The 18,060-nt window shown below is 38.4% G+C and overlaps 1 protein-coding gene across 3 annotated transcripts in view; it reads left to right on the forward strand.

Moving 5' to 3' along the window:
- The window catches only part of VPS13D (vacuolar protein sorting 13 homolog D), a 1,255,097-nt gene that overhangs the window by 663,508 nt on the left and 573,529 nt on the right, over positions 1-18,060 (forward strand). For all 3 annotated transcript variants that reach the window (XM_053690423.1, XM_053690422.1, XM_053690424.1), the window contains one exon: positions 12,191-12,366. In XM_053690423.1, the coding sequence (XP_053546398.1) occupies positions 12,191-12,366 (176 nt within the window). The remainder of the gene's footprint in view (positions 1-12,190; positions 12,367-18,060) is intronic.

The raw sequence follows: 18,060 nt of genomic DNA on the forward strand, positions 1-18,060 counted from the left end.
TCAGGTTGACATATTTGATCCACTGAGCCGCCCACCTCTGAGGAGTCATCATCCAGTGAGGTGCACACCCTACATACATCTTTTTATACACATGCAGCTTCCCATTGAACTGCTAATCCTTCATCTTGAGGGGGCCTTTTTTCACCAGACGTTACTGCGCAGTTTGATACGGCGTTGTCTGCGGCCATTAGTGCTTTTCCTTGCACTGCTAAGCACAAACGAAAGATTAAATCTTGCACTCCAGCCCGGTGGCATCATGTAATTTGTTGGATATATCTAATCAGTTATCCGAGGACGAGGTTCTCTCTGAAACTTCAGAGTATGAACTTTCAGGGTTGGAGTCTGCTGTCTGTGGAGGATCCAGTTTTTAGATTTAGGACAGAACGTTTACGCTTTCTACTAAGGGAGGTTTTGACTACATTAGAGGTTCCAAAGGCCGAGCTGCCAGACGAACCTCTGGGTCCTAAATTTGGTGGCAATCATTATTAAGGACGAGTGGGACAGGATTAGATTCCTCTTCCCGTAGTCTGCCTTTTAAGGATACCGGTTCCGGGCTCTCTATGAGGGTGGGTTTTCTTTTTTCCATCCCTACTTGGTTGGCGCTATTTTTACGCTTGATACAGATAGTACTAGCCCGTGTGAGGATAGTTCGTCGTTCATAGGGCCGCCAGATATAAGGATGGAAACTCTGTTAAATAGGATGTTTGCTTTTACTGGCTGCGCTTGTCGCCGCAGTTGCTGGAGCGGCTACCTTTTGGTGCGTCTCCTTCGCGAAAATGATCAAGGTAGAGGGTGCCCTCTACATTTTTCAGGAAAGAATTACGGCCTTCTGGGTTACTAATTCTTTTATCTGTGCTGTTATTACGCAGATTAATTAGCCTATGGCTAAGACTTCAGGTTTTCTGTTCAGGCCGTAAGGCGCTCTGACAGATATAACTCCTAAGTCTAGTCTCTTTCCCTCTCCTTTAAGGGAAAGAGATTGTTTGACTATCTCCACGGTTTCAGGGGCCAAGGGTGCTTTCATACCGTAAGAAAAGGAGAACAAATCTAAGGGACAAAGTTCATATTTTCATTCCTTTAGTTCTGATAAAAGCCCAACGTCAGAGGCCTCTGCTAAGCCAGAGCAGACCAAGAGTTCTTGGAAGCTGACTCAGTCCTGGAATAGATCCAAGCAGAGCAAGAAGTCCGCCGAGACTAAGTTCGCATGAAGGGGCGGCCCCCTGTCCTATTTTGGATCATGTAGGGGCAGACTGTTGCTCTTTCAGAGGCTTGGTTCAGGGACGTGCAGGATCCTTGGGTCCTAGAGTTCATAGCTCAGGGTTACAAGATAAGTTTCAAATCTCATCCACCCAGGGCCAGATTCATCCTCTCAACCTGTCTTCAAGACTAGGAAAGAGGGAAGCCTTTCTATAGTGCGTAAGGGATCTGTCCTCCTTTGGAGTGATTGTCCAAGTGCCTATCGCACAGAGAGGTTTGGGATACTATTCAAACATTTTCATGGTCCCAAAGAAGGAGGGAACTTTCCATCCAGTTCTGGACCTAAAGTGCTTAAACAAATTTCTAAATGTCCCCTCGTCAGGATGGAGACAATAAGGTCCATCCTTCCCTTAATTCAGGAAGGGCAGTTTATGACCACTATAGATCTGAAGGAAGCATTCCTTCACCTTCAAATCCACAGGGAACACTTCCAGTTCCTCAGGTTTGCATTCCTGGTCCAGCACTTCCAGTTCATTGCACTTCCGTTTGGTCCAGCTACTGCTCCAAGAATATTTACGAAGGTTCTAGGGGCTCTAATAGCAGTCGCCAGAACCCGGGTGTAGCAGTAGCTCCCTACTTGGACGATACTCTGGTACAAGCACCATCGTTTTGTCTGGCGGAAGACCATTCAGAATCTCTCTGCTGTCTTTTTTCGATCCCTTGGAGGGAAGATAAATAGAGAAAGGAGTTCTCTTATTCCAAGCACCATGGTAGAATTCCTGGGAACGATAATAGTTTCCATAGACATGAGACTATTTGTAACAGACCAAAGAAGTTGCAAACTAGCTTCAACATGTTTTGCCCTCCAGAACTCCTTAAGGCCATCTGTGGCTCAGTGTATGGAGGTGATTGGTCTCATGGTGTCCATCATGGACATCGTTCTCTTTGCCAGGTTCCACAACCGGTCGAGAGAATCGCTCTCTTGGTGGCTCTGTCCAGATCACCACATCCTTTTTAAGACCATCCTGGATGACTGTGACTACGGACGCAAGTCTGTCAGGATGGGGAGCTGTTTGGGGCATCAAGAAGGCGCAGGGCCTGTGGACGCAGGAGGAGAGCTCCCCCATGTTCAACATTCGAGAATTACGGCCAATATTCAATGCTCTGAAGGCTTGGCCCCTACTGGGTTCGTCCCAATTTATCTGATTCCAGTCAGACAATATAACCTCAGTGGCTTACATCAACCATCAGGGGGGAACGAGAAGCTCCCTAGCAATGAGGGAAGAATCTCGAATTCTGGAGTGGGCGGAAACCCACAACTTTTCGCTGTCAGTGATCCACATTCCGAGTGTAGACATCTGGGAAACTGATTTTCTCAGCAGACAATCCTTTCATCCGGGGGAATGGTCTCTCCATCCCGAAGTGTTTGTGGAGATATGCAACAGGTGGGGAACGCCGGAGATGGATCTCATGACGTCACGGCTCAATACCAAGCTACCTAGATATGGGTCGAGGGCCAGGAATCCTTGGGCGGAGCTAATAGATGTATTAGCGGTTCCTTGGAGGTTCAATCTAATTTCTATTTTCCTTCCATTACCACTACTTCCTTGAGTGGTGGCTCGAATCATACAGGAGCAGGCGTCCGTTATCTGATTGCTCCATCGTGGCCATGAAGGATATGGTTCCCGGATCTAGTGGGGATGTCATCATCTCCTCCTTGGAGGTTACCTTGTCGCAGAGATCTGCTGGAACTAGGCCCCTTTCTTCATCAAAATCTAGATTCTCTGAGGCTGACTGCGTGGTGATTGAGCGCTTAGTCTTAGCCAAGAGAGGGTTTTCTGAGAGGGTTATTGATACTCTCGTTCAAGCTCGTAAGTCGGTTACTTGTCGCATCTATCATAAGGTGTGGAGGGCCTACTTATTCTGTTGTGAAGAGCGTGGTTTGTCCTGGCACAAAGTAAAGGTTGGATGGACTGGAAAAGGGCCTCTCAGCTAGTTCCTTGAAGGGACAGATTTTGGCCCTATCTGTTTTACTGCGCAAGAGGCTCACTGAGCTTCCGGATGTACTGTCTTTTGTTAAGGTTCTGACTAGGATCAGGCCGGTGTTTAGATCTAATGCTCCTCCTTGGAGTTTAACTCTTATTCTTAAATTTTTGCAATGGGCTCCGTTTGAGCCTATGCATGAGGTTGACATTAAGTTGTTTGTCTTGGAAGGTTATTTTTCTACTAGCAATTGCTTCTGCGCACAGAGTCTCTGAGATTGCTGCCTTACAATGCGACCCTCCTTATCTGGTGTTCCATGCTGATAAGGCTGTTCTACGAACCAAGTTAAGATTTTTTCCTAAGGTTATATCAAATCGCAACATCAATCAAGAAATTGTGGTTTCTTTGTTATGTCCTAATCCTTCTTCATCGAAGGAACGTTTACTGCATAATCTGGATGTAGTTCGTGCCTTAAAGTTCTATCTTCAGGTTACAAAGGAATTTAGACAGACTTTTCTCTTTGTTATCTATTTGGGAAGCGTAGGGGTCAGAGGGCCTCTTCGAGTTCCTTATCTTTTTGGTTGAGTAGTATCATCCGCTTATGAGTCAGTGGGTCTTGAGCCTCTTTAGAGGATTACGGCTCATTCTACGAGAGCAGTGGCATCCTCTTGGGCCTTTAAAAATGAGGCCTCTATGGATCAGATTTGTAAGGTGGCTACCTGGTCCTCCTTTCATACTTACAAGTTTTATGTTTTTGCTTCTGCTAAAGCAGCCTTCGGGAGAAAGGTTTTGCAGGCTGTGGTGTCCCCAGATTAGGGGCCGCCTCTCTTTTTTTACCCTCCCGTTAGCATTCAGTGTCTACTGAAGCTTGGGTATAATTTCCCACAAGTAAGGAATGCAGCTGTGGACTCTCCCTGTATTAAGAAGGAAAACATAAATTATGCTTACCAGATAGTTTCCTTTCCTTCTGTACAGGGAGAGTCCACAGCTCCCGCCTGTGTTCTCCGATGGGCGGCCGTAAATTTGAATTTATTCTTCTGGCACCTTTTCACCCTGATATTTCTCCTACTGTTCCTTGTTCCCTCGGCAGAATGACTGGGGGATAAGGGAAGTGGGGGAGGTATTTAAGCCTTTGGCTGGGGTGTCTTTGCCTGGTGGCCAGGTTCAGTATTTTCCACAAGTAAGGAATGCAGCTGTGGACTCTCCCTGTACAGAAGAAAAGGAAATTATCTGGTAAGCATAATTTATGTTACCTATTAACTCCTATACCGCCAACCCCCACAATGCAAATAAATAAGTTAATGACTAAGCCCCCTAAATTAACCCCTTAATTACATAAAATAATAAAATACTACATTACTTTAAAAAAATAAGATTACATTAAATTAATCTAAAATTACACAAAATTAAAAAAGCTAACATTACAGAAAATAATAAACCACATTATTCAAAATAAAAAAAAATAAACCTAATTCCAATCGGTAGATTACGAGTTGTGCATTCGTCTTTTAATGCCGAAAAATTGGCCATTTCAGCGTTAAAACAGCAACGCAGCCATTACAAGTCTTGTTTGTATAGCTGTATCGCAAGCCTTTTAGCCTGTAACGCAATGTCAGTCCCGCAACAATTACGAGTTTTGCGATGAGGCTTTAAAACTTGTGTTACACCCTATAACGACAAGACCCGTACCGCCATCTGAGACCAGTAGTTATGAGTTTTAAGCAACAAAACTTTTACATAAAACTCATAGCTAAAGTGTTAAAAAGTACACTAACACCCATAAACTACCTATTAACCCCTAAACTGAGGCCCTCCCGCATCACAAACACTAAATTACATTTATTAACCCTTAATCTGCCGCTCCCGACATCGCCGCCACTAATAAAATTTGTTAACCCCTATTCCGCTGCTCCCTGACATCGTCACCACTATAATAAAGTTATTAACTCCTAAACCACCGCCCTCCTGCATCGCAAACACTATTTAAATATTATTAACCCCTTATCTGCCATCTGCCCACTTTGACCCCACTATACTAAAGTGTTTAAGCCCTACACCACCGCCACTATAATAAACCTAAATTAAACTATTAACCCCTAAACCGAAAGCCCCTAACATCGCAATAAACTAATTTAAACTAGTAACCCGTAAACCTAACGCCCCCCCCTAACTTTATTTTAAAATTATAATTTCCCTATCTTAAATTAAATTAAAATTTACCTGTCAAATTAAAAAAAACTAAGTTTAAACTAACAATTTAGCTAATATAACTATTAAACTAAAATTAAACTAACTACCAATTAAATAAAACTAAAATACACATTTAAAAAATCCTAACACTACTATAAAAATTACAAACTATCTAATTACAAAAAATAAAACATACTAAATTACAAAAAATAACAAACGAAATTATTAAAAATAAAAAAGAATTACAGCTAATCTAATAGCCCTATCAAAATAAAAAAAACCTAGCCTACAATAAACTACCAATAGCCCTTAAAAGGGATTTTTGTAGGGCATTGCCCTAAAGATATCAGCTCTTTTACCTGTAAAAAAAAATACTAAAGACCCCCCAACAGTAAAACCCAGCACCCAACCAACCCCCCAAAATAAAAAAACCTAACTCTAACAAAAACACCAAACCCTAAACTTAAAAAAAAAAAAAAACACCCCAAAAAAGTTTAAAAAATCCTAACACTAACCCCCGAAGATCCACTTACAGTTGCTGAAGCCCCACTTGAAGCATCTTTATCCCAGCGGCTCCATCTTTATCCCGGCTGCTCCATCTTTATCCCGGCTGCTCCATCTTTATCCCGGCTGCTCCATCTTCATCCCGGCTGCTCCATCTTCATCCAGACGACTCCATCTTCATCCAGGCGGCATCTTCTATCTTCATCCCGGCGGCGTCTTCTATCTTCTTCCTGGGAGTGGGAAACTAATGTGTAAGTGGTGCCATTAGATTTTATATGAAATTTGAAAATATAAAGTGCTATAATCCGCCATGATCTATCCTACCTCTCACTTCAGTGTAAACGCCGGTCACTCTGGCCATCTGGATGGGTGGGTGGATGGATGTGGCCGCGTGGGCATTATTTCTGTGACTCTGCTCAGCCTCCGCTTTAATTTCAAAATTATTTTTAGTGTCAGTGAGTGTGACTGCACAGACATGATCACTTATGAAGAATCCAGGTCAAGTGTAATTTCTGTGTGGGGGGAGCTGCTACATTAAATAACTATATACAGTATATATATATATATATATATATATATATATATATATATATATATATATATATATACATATACATATATATATATATATATATATATATATATATATATATATATATATACAATTTCTGTGTGGGGGAGCTGCTACATTAAATAACTATATACAGTGTGTATATATATATATATATATATATATACATATACATATATAAATATATATATATATATATATATATATATATATATATATATATATATATATATATATATATATATATATATATATATATGTGTATATATGTATGTATGTGTATATATATATATATAGATATATAGATATAGATATATATATATATAAAATTGTTATGCAGCACAACCACTGTCTGATTTGCTATGCTGCACTAAAGTACCACTGTCTGATTTGTTATGCAGCACAACCCCTGTCTGATTTGCTATGCAGCACAACCACTGTTTGATTTGTTATGCAGCACAACCACTGTCTGATTTGCTATGCAGTATAACCACTGTCTGATTTGCTATGCAGCACAACCACTGTCTATGCTGTGCTACCACTGTTTGATTGGAATTTAGCCACCAATCAGCAAGTGCTACCCAGATGCTGAAACAAACATTGTCTAGCTCCTAAGCTTACATTCCTGCTTTTTAAATACAGATACCAAGAGAACGAAGAAAATTGATATTAGGAGTTAATTAGAAAGTTGCTTAAAATATCATGCTCTATCTGAATCATGATAGAAAAAAATTGGGTTTCATATCCCTTTAACTAGCAATGGGGGGGGGCGGCAAAATGTATCCTCGCCTGTGTGGCTAAAAATCCTAGCATCGGCCCTGTCCTTAAGGGAGAGTGGTGAATTTGAAAGTGCTGATCTGCAAGATGTAGAAAGGGATTCTATAACCTACTTGAGACCCTATTTCATTTCAGAGAGCCTATAAACAGGACGGAGGGGTAGACAGGCGTTTTCAGCCAGGCAGAGTAGATTTTCATCCAGTGCAAAGATGTCACAGGCCTCCCAGCTGAAATGTGGAATTACCCACCACTTCCCCAGGCAAATTTTGTATTTATCTGCCTCTCATGGCTTTGAGTGGCCTCATTTTAATAGATCCTTGGCACGATGCTTGCACTGCCTTGGATGCGTTTCTTTACTTGATATATTCTTCAGGAACTGAGGTGAGCATGTGTACACATGATTCATATAGCCTGGGTACATGTATACACACCACATCAGTTTTCTGTAAGCTTTCAGGCACTTTTGCAGTTTTTGAATTTTTGAGGTAACTGTCACTTTAGAGCTACCAGGTTTAGTGTTCTATTGTTCTATTGTGGAGCAATTGGATGCAGCTCAGGGCTCTGGACCTTACACTGGCCCCTTAGAGGGGTGATCTACTGACCATTTAACCCCTTCCAACCCCTGTGTACACTGTAAGGATAATTTGGTACTCCCCTGCTCAGCTATTCACTTCTGGTATGGGAGTCATGACTAATTATAGTAAGGGTATTCCAGCATTGCCTTATTCCCAGAATCTCTAGGACCCTGCAATGTCCAAAATTCATTCCCTAAGAGTTTCCATGAATTTTCTTCTTAATGTAAGGAGTATATTCGCTCAGCTATTTCTAATTTGATAAATGTTATGCCTCCAGCTGCCAAACGCAGATGTATACTTGGAGAAGATGGAGACCTCTCTCAGACTTGTATCTGTTCTAGGATTTCTCTTATAGGCAACCCTCTACATTCCACCACTGAGACTCAAGATACTTTGGAATCCGAAGTTTCCTCTTCTGAGGACTGTTTATCAGAAACTCAGGACCTGCTTCCTGAAACAGTGGCTAAGGATTTTTCCTTTAATTTCAAGCTTGAATATATTCATACTCTTTTGCAGGATGTTTTAATTGCTTTGGAGGCAGATTCAATTCCTGCTTCAGACATACTGTTAAAAGAAGTAATACATTATTAAATGCAGCTCCCACACAGCCTCCTACCATCCATCTACCTGACTCAGTTTCTGATATAATTTCTTAGGAATAGAGCAAAACAGATGTTCCTTTGTTTAGTCTGCAAAGTTTTAGACAATGTTTTCCCCTCCTCTCTGCAAAGATGGAGATTTGGAAAACTGTTCCTAAAGTGGATGGAGCAATTTCCATCTTCCTGGACGAACTACAATTCCTTTGGACTACAGTACCTCCTTCATTGAACCACTGGTCAGAAGATTCTTTCAATTAGCAGGTTTTATGTTTAAACCAGTAGTCAGCATGGCTTGTGTGTAGCTACAGTTACTATAGTCTTGTGTAAAAAACTTTCTGAGTTTATTTCTGACGAAGTATCTCTAGAAGAGATCCAGGATCGCTTCAACTGATTAGGACCTCAAACAGCTTTATTTGTGATGCAGCAGTTGCTATGATACGCATTAATGCAAATAGTGCTGCTATAGCTGTTTTGGCAAGGCAAGCTTTATGGCTAAAGTCTTGGTCAGCATACTAAGGCAAGAGTTTTATCCTATCAGTTTCAGAAAAAAGTTCTGTTTGGCCCAGGACTAGATGTAGTAATGGGTGCAGTCACTGGAGGCTTTGGATCCTCAATGTCTCAAGACAAACAAAGGCCTTCAAGATGTTTTTGTTCCATTCAGCAAGCCAGGATTTTGAGAGCTTCTTCTTATAAGCCACTCAAAAGTTTAGACTGTACCTTGCAAGAGACATAGAGCATCAGCAGTTATTGCTGCTCATTCCTCTAGGGCAGTAGCTACTACTTGGCTTTTAGACCTGAAACATCCATAGACCAAATTTACAAGATGACTAATTGGTTCTCTTTTCTCACATTTACTATCTTGATGTATTTGCAACTTCTGATCGGGTTTTTGGCAGGAAAGTTGTGCGTGCCACAGTGCCTGATCTCTATTCATTCTGCCTTAACTGTATTTTCCTCCATGCTGGTCTTGTGGACTTCAAAGATTGGGTATAAGATCCATATGTGATGATCGTGTGGGCCCTAACTATCTGAATATGAAAGAAAACAAAATGTATAATTTCCTAAAAATTAATTTCTTTCATGATCAAATTAAGTCTACAAGCTCCACCCTTCTTTTTATATAGTTGACGGTGGAATTTCATTTGTCCCACTTTGACTTTCCTGCTTTTCTAGTTTCCTTCCATCTTCCTATCCATATGTATGATTGAGGGATTCTGGGAGAGTGGAAGAGATTAAGGCTCTGTATACAGGGGTCTTTTTGCGACCTTCTAGTGGACTGGAATCCCACATGTGATGATCTTGTGGACTCTCACCATCATGAAAGAAATTAATTTATCAGGTAAAAATAAGTTTTGTTTTTTACCCACACATATTTATAAAATGTTTTGTTCATCTTACTGGAGAGTAATAGCCGGGAAGAACCAATATCAGTGTTATCAATTAAAAGGGGGTACAAAAGTGTAGTCAACTTGAAAGGGTCTTCTTGCAATGAATAAACATACTGTGAAATGTTTTGGAATGCATTAACACATGGATTGCTACAATTATGTTTCAGAAGCCAAACTCCATCCTCCATTTGCTTTATTTAGAGGAGTTAATTGAGTGTCATTACTGAAGAGAAGGTTACTAGCATTTGTTAGCAAGTTATCTATTGGTTTTTCATTATCAGAGGCAATTTAGATACAGAAACTGTAAGTGGCAGGGTTAAAGGGACACTGAACCCAATTTTTTTTCTTTTGTGATTCAGATAGAGCATGCAATTTCAAGCAACTTTCTAATTTACTCCTATTATCAAATCGTATTCATTCTCTTGGTATCTTTATTTGAAAAGCAAGAATGTAAGTTGAGAAGCCGGCCCATTTTTGGTGAACAACCTGGGTTGTTCTTGCTGATTGGTGGATAAATTCATCCACCAATAAATAAGTGCCGCCCAGTGTCCTGAACCAAAAACGCTCTGACTCCTTCGCTTAGATGCCTTCTTTTTAAAATTAAGATAGCAAGAGAATGAAGAAAAAAATGATACTAGGAGTAAATTAGAAAGTTGCTTAAAATTGAATACTCTATCTGAATCATGAAAGAAACAATTGGGGTTCAGTGTCCCTTTAAAGGGACATAATACTTATATGCTAAATCACTTGAAATTGATGCAGTATAACTGTAAAAAGCTGACAGGAAAATATCACTTGAGCATCTCTATGTAAAAAAGGAAGATATTTTACCTCACAATTTCCTCAGCTCAGCAGAGTAAGTTCTGTGTAAAAAGTTATACTCAGCTGCTGCTCAGCTGCATGTAAAAAAAAAAATAAAAAAAAATGAAGAAATGAACAGCAGCCAATCAGCACCAGCAGTGCTGAGGTCATGAACTCTTTTACTGTGATCTCATGAGATTTCTCTTCACTCTCATGAGATTTCATTGTAAACTTCCTTACACTGAATAGGGAAATAACATGAGAGTGCACGAGGCTCATCCCTTCGGCTGTCCCGGGACAGACATACTGATTTGCTGCTTAGAAATCCTTTACAATGGGATGTGGCTACTGAGAAACTTTTGAGGTAAAATATCTTTCTTTTTACATAGAGATGTTCAGGTGATATTTTGTAGTCAGCTTTTTACAGCTATGCTGCATCACTTTCAAGTGTTTCAACATTTGGGTATTATGGCCCTTTAAGTTTGTGAAGCCTGCCATATGCACTTCCATTTTTCACGCTCCCTGTATTGCATGTGCATTCACAATGGTGTGTGTAAGCATCATTGTGGCAAACTTAGATTTGCATTCCGTTGACTTCACAGAAGGAAAAAACTACTACATGAGAGTTGTGTGATGATCATGCAGTTAATTTAAAAACAACATAAAAAATTAATTCTACAAATGGAAAGGAAATAATTATTTACCTGTTACACTGCTGTTTGTATGGTCATAGTCTTTGTTCTCTTATTGAGATTAGTATTTATATTTTATATTTAGTGCTACAATGCCTTTTCTGTGCTTCTTTTATTCTTGGCATCACATCATAGTACATATTTTTTTTTTTTTTATTTCCTTTCAACCTTTGTATAAAAATCTATTTTTCTTTTATGAACTTCACGGACATGTAACCCAATCTTTTCCCTTCATGATTCAGATAGAGAATACAGTTTTAAACAAGTTTCCAATTTACTTCTAATATATAATTTGCTTAGTTCTCTTGATATAATTTGTTGAAAAGCATACACTAGGAGCTAACAGCTAGCAGCTGATTGGTGGCTGCACATATATAACTCTTGTTATTGGCGTACCAATGTGTTCAGCCTGATCCCAGTAGGTCATTGCTAGTTCTTCATCAAAGGATACCAAGAGAATGAATAAAAATGAATTAAGTAAATTGGAAAGTTGTTTTAAATGGCGTGCTCTATGGGCCAGATTTAACAATGTCCCGTGGACAGGGGCGTACACCTTTGCCCCTGTCTGTCCGGCATTGTGTCTTGTGGGCAGCAATACGATACCCGCATTTATCATTGCACACTACGACTAGTGTGCAAGCCGCCCCCTGCAACTGTCAATCTCCCTGGTTGGAAAAGTCCTGGGGGTTGAGATACACCCCATAACATGTGGTGAGTGGGTTAAAAAGCAGCAGTCTGGCCTGCAGCCAGAACATTTTGAGAAATCTGGGCCTATCTGAATCATGAATGAAAAAGTTTGGGTTTTATATCCTTTTAAGAGTATTTAAAGAACATCCCTGACATGTCTAAATGTACACATTGTGAATATTATCATTATTTAGAATGTATTTGATCTTTAATGTTCATTTTCTAGGGCACAAATAATCCTGAAGGCTATATCTCAACACTGCCTGGCTCTAGTGTGGTATTTCATTGGCCAAGAAATGATTATGATCAGTTGCTGTGTGTACGATTAATGGATGTCCCCAACTGCACCTGGTCTGGTGGATTTGAAGTAAACAAAAATAAGTCCATTCATATCAACATGAGGTAAACAAACATAATGTTATAAATAATCAAATCTTGATATAGCAATGCTCCAAAGAGTTAAATGTCATGTTATCAAGAACGTAATAGTGAAATAACCAAGTGGTAAACAAATATACATATATTAATATGAAATAATTAAGTTAGATCAGGAAATCATTGTGGAATTTTGACTTTTTGTGGGCTTTGACTAATGACGGACTAATTCCCATTGTTTTGAACAGTTGGGATAATTCAACTAAAACGAGTGAAATCAAAGCATAATTAAATTCTAAAAGAGAAGGCTCTAGTTCAGTGGTCTCAAAGTACCGGCCCTGGGCCAAATGTGGCCCTCAAGATAGTTTAATCTGGCCCTCCCTTGTTTTTTAAGTAAATCATTCATTTGGGCCGGTCAATCTTTTTAAGGGTTCTAAGAGGTGTAACTAGTTGGTGCTCTGTACAGGCACTCACAAGATAGATATAACAAGCAGGCATTGTCCAGTGTAGACTCCCACCATGCACTGCTTAGATAAATGTTACTTTTTACACAGTTATACAGTTTTAGAATAATCACTTTACTTGGCATTTACAAGATAACTATAGACAACTGAGTATATTTATTGTGGACTACAACTCCCACCATGCACCACTGCTTAGGTAAATGTCACTTTTAGTTCCTAGCATATCCAGTTCCAGAGCACTCACTCTGTTATAGTGGTCCCCATGGGAGAAGGGTACTTGGCCAGTGGCCCCAAGATACACTGAGCTTGAGACCCCTGCTGTAGTTAAACATGTTCAAAATAAAGTTTGTCCTGTTAAAGGGACATTAAACCCCCAAAAAATATTTCATGATTCAGATAGAGAATACAATTTTAAACAACATTCCAATTTGCTTCTATTATCTAATTTGCAGAGATGATCCAGGAAGCTATAGACCAGTTAGTCTGACATCAATAGTGGGGAAGATATTTGAAGGGATTATAAGGGATTATATTGATGAGCATATTCGTGTAAACAAGATTATGAGTTTAAATCGGCATGGTTTTATGAGAAATAGATCATATCAAACTAATCTAACTAGATCATACGAGGAAGTAAGTAAAAATATAGATAAAGGGGAATCAGTTGATGTGATATACTTAGACTTTGCAAAGACGTTTGATACGGTGCCACATGAGAGATTATTGCACAAAATTAAGGGACTGGGATTAGCTGAAAATGTTAGCTCATGGATAAATAACTGGATAAAAGATAGGGAGCAACTAGTAGTAGTGAATGGATCATACTCAGATTGGACAAAGGTAATCAGTGGAGTCTCTAAGGGATCAGTACTGGGCCCTGTTCTTTTTAATATTTTTAATAATGACTTGGAGCAAGGATTAAATAGCGACATCTCTATTTTTGCAGATAATACTAAGTTAAGTAAGGTCATTAGGTCAGAGTAGGATGAAATTTCATTACAAAGGGGTCTGCAAAAAATAGAAGTATGGGCAGGTAAATGGAAAATGAGATTTAATACAGGAAAATGCAAGGTTCTACATTTTGGAAGTAAAAATAAGCAGGCAACATATTATTTAAGTGGGACAAGACTTAGCCAAACAGAGGAGGAAAGGGATTTAGGAGTAGTAATAGATAACAAGCTAAAGATGGATGCACAATGCAGGGCAGAAACTTCAAAAGTTAATAAGATACTGCCATGTATTAAGAGGCATTGATTCAAGGGAGAAAAGCATAATTCGGTCACTATATAAATTCCTGGTAAGACCTCACCTTGAGTATGGAGTGCAGTTCTGGGGACCGATCGCAAAAAAAAGATATTGCAGATCTAGAAAAAGTTCAGAGAAGGGCCACAAAGCTAATAAGGGGAATGGAGAATTTAAAGGGACGCTGAAGCCAAATTTTTTCTTTCGGGATTCAGATAGAGCATGCAATTTTAAGCAACTTTTTAATTTACTACTATTATCAAATGTTCTTCATTCTCTTGGTATCTTTATTTGAAAAGTAAGAATGTAAGTTTAGATGCCGGCCCATTTTTGGTGAACAACCTGGGTTGTTCTTGCGGATTGGGGGATAAATTCACCCACCAATAAACAAGTGCTGTCCAGGGCTGAACCAAAAAATTGCTGGCTCCTTAGCTTTGATGCCTTCTTTTTCAAATAAAGATAGCAAGAGAACAAAGAAAAATTGATAATAGGAGTAAATTAGAAAGTTGATTAAAATTGCATGCTCTATCTGAATCACGATAGAAAAAAATTGGGTTCAGTGTCCCTTTAAGCTATGAGGAGAGGTTAGCCAAACTTGGTCTGTTTTCTTTAGAAAAAAGGCTCTTGAGAGGTGACATGATTACTTTATATAAATATATTCAAGGCCCATATACAGAGATGGCAGAAGCTCTGTTTATTCCAAGAAAATTGTTTGTGACAAGAGGTCACAATTTAAAGGGACACTCAGGTTAAATTAAATATTTCATGATTCAGATAGAGAATACAATTTTAAACAACATTCCAATTTGCTTCTATTATCTAATTTGCAGAGATGATCCAGGAAGCTATAGACCAGTTAGTCTGACATCAATAGTGGGGAAGATATTTGAAGGGATTATAAGGGATTATATTGATGAGCATATTCGTGTAAACAAGATTATGAGTTTAAATCGGCATGGTTTTATGAGAAATAGATCATATCAAATTAATCTAACTAGATCATACGAGGAAGTAAGTAAAAATATAGATAAAGGGGAATCAGTTGATGTGATATACTTAGACTTTGCAAAGACGTTTGATACGGTGCCACATGAGAGATTATTGCACAAAATTAAGGGACTGGGATTAGCTGAAAATGTTAGCTCATGGATAAATAACTGGATAAAAGATAGGGAGCAACTAGTAGTAGTGAATGGATCATACTCAGATTGGACAAAGGTAATCAGTGGAGTCTCTAAGGGATCAGTACTGGGCCCTGTTCTTTTTAATATTTTTAATAATGACTTGGAGCAAGGATTAAATAGCGACATCTCTATTTTTGCAGATAATACTAAGTTAAGTAAGGTCATTAGGTCAGAGCAGGATGAAATTTCATTACAAAGGGGTCTGCAAAAAATAGAAGTATGGGCAGGTAAATGGAAAATGAGATTTAATACAGGAAAATGCAAGGTTCTACATTTTGGAAGTAAAAATAAGCAGGCAACATATTATTTAAGTGGGACAAGACTTAGCCAAACAGAGGAGGAAAGGGATTTAGGAGTAGTAATAGATAACAAGCTAAAGATGGATGCACAATGCAGGGCAGAAACTTCAAAAGTTAATAAGATACTGCCATGTATTAAGAGGCATTGATTCAAGGGACAAAAGCATAATTCGGTCACTATATAAATTCCTGGTAAGACCTCACCTTGAGTATGGAGTGCAGTTCTGGGGACCGATCGCAAAAAAAAGATATTGCAGATCTAGAAAAAGTTCAGAGAAGGGCCACAAAGCTAATAAGGGGAATGGAGAATTTAAAGGGACGCTGAAGCCAAATTTTTTCTTTCGGGATTCAGATAGAGCATGCAATTTTAAGCAACTTTTTAATTTACTACTATTATCAAATGTTCTTCATTCTCTTGGTATCTTTATTTGAAAAGTAAGAATGTAAGTTTAGATGCCGGCCCATTTTTGGTGAACAACCTGGGTTGTTCTTGCGGATTGGGGGATAAATTCACCCACCAATAAACAAGTGCTGTCCAGGGCTGAACCAAAAAGTTGCTGGCTCCTTAGCTTTGATGCCTTCTTTTTCAAATAAAGATATCAAGAGAACAAAGAAAAATTGATAATAGGAGTAAATTAGAAAGTTGATTAAAATTGCATGCTCTATCTGAATCACGATAGAAAAAATTTGGGTTCAGTGTCCCTTTAAGCTATGACGAGAGGTTAGCCAAACTTGGTCTGTTTTCTTTAGAAAAAAGGCTCTTGAGAGGTGACATGATTACTTTATATAAATATATTCAAGGCCCATATACAGAGATGGCAGAAGCTCTGTTTATTCCAAGAAAATTGTTTGTGACAAGAGGTCACAATTTAAAGGGACACTCAGGTTAAATTAAATTTTCATGATTCAGATAGAGCATGTCATTTTAAACAACTTTCCAATTTACTTCCATTAACAAAAATGTGCACAGTCTTTTATATTTACAATTTTTGAGTCACCAGATCCTACTGAGCATGTGCAAGAATTCACAGACTATACGTATATGCATTTGTGATTGGCTGATTGCTATCACATGGTACAAGGGGAGTGGAAATATACATAACTTTGAAATTTGTTATAATAAAATCTACTACTCATTTGAAGTTCAGACTAAGTGCTATTGCATTGTCTTGTTATCTTGCATTTGTTGATTATGCAAATCTAATGTGTTGACTGGTCCTTTAAGGTTGGAGGAAAGGAGATTTAATCTCCTGCAACTGAAACGTTTTTTCACTGTAAGAGCAATAAAATTGTGGAACTCATTACCAAAGGTGGTAGTGAATGCCAATACCCTAGAAACATTTAAAAATTGTTTGGATACATTTCTGGCTAGAAACAAAATTCATGGATATAATTGCTTGTATTAAATGGGTGGGGTTAATTTAAGCTCAACTAGAGATTTTTTCTTTTGTATATTAGATTTGTATAGGTTGAACTTGATGGACTTTGGTCTTTTTTCAACCTCATCTACTATGTTAAAGAAATAGCAATGTACATGGGTGAGCCAATCACATGAGGCAAATATGTGCAACCACAAATCAGAAGCTACTGAGCCTATCCAGATATTCTTTTCAGGAACGAATATCAAGAGAATGAAGCAAATTAGATAATAGAAGTAAACTAGAAAGTTGTTTAAAATGATATTCTCTATCTGAATCGTGAAATAAAAAAAATTGGGTTTAATGTCCCTTTAAGTTAAAGGGATACTGGTAAAAGCAAATATGTTAAATCAAAATAAACATAACAACAAACAGATTGTGTAAAAGACAAATTAATTGTTTTCTTGCAAGATTAGCTCTTAAAATTTCTTATTGTAGCCCCTGCCCCCAGTGTAATAAGAGTGGAATATTTTTGAAACTTAAAGGGACATTAAACCCAAAATGTTTCTTTCATTATTCTGATAGAGCATACATTGGTAAACAACTTTCCAATTTACTTCTATTATCAATTTTGGTTTATTCTCTTGGTATCCTTTCTTGAAAAAGCAGCAGTGCTCTACTAGGATCTAGCTGAACACATCAGTATGTGCAGCCACCAATCATGAGCTAGTTCCCAACTCCTGAGCCTATCTATGTTTGCTTTTCAACACATTATACCAAGTGAATGAAGCAAATTAATTGGAAAGTTATTTAAAATGGTATATACTATCTGAATCATGAAAGATTTTTGGGGGGTTTCATGCTAGATAAGCTTCCTGTAGAGACCACAGCCTCCTTGTAGGGCTCTGGCAAGAAGTAATGGACACTGCACAAATGAAGTTTAAAAAATAAAATAAAAGGTAGAATCCATTTAAATACATGTTAAAACACACATTGCAATGATTTAAATACCACTGCTTAGTGTTTTTTTATTACAAACTGTTTAATATTTCTTTAAATCTGTTTATTTTTATTTTGAAGCTAACTGGAAGTTTATGTACAGCTGGTCCTTTAGGACTAATTGCTCATTGGCTGAAAAGTAGATTGTGCTGTAAGCATAGAAACAACACAAAAA

Source organism: Bombina bombina, chromosome 8 (assembly GCF_027579735.1).
Source record: "Bombina bombina isolate aBomBom1 chromosome 8, aBomBom1.pri, whole genome shotgun sequence".
Classification (NCBI taxonomy): domain Eukaryota; kingdom Metazoa; phylum Chordata; class Amphibia; order Anura; family Bombinatoridae; genus Bombina; species Bombina bombina.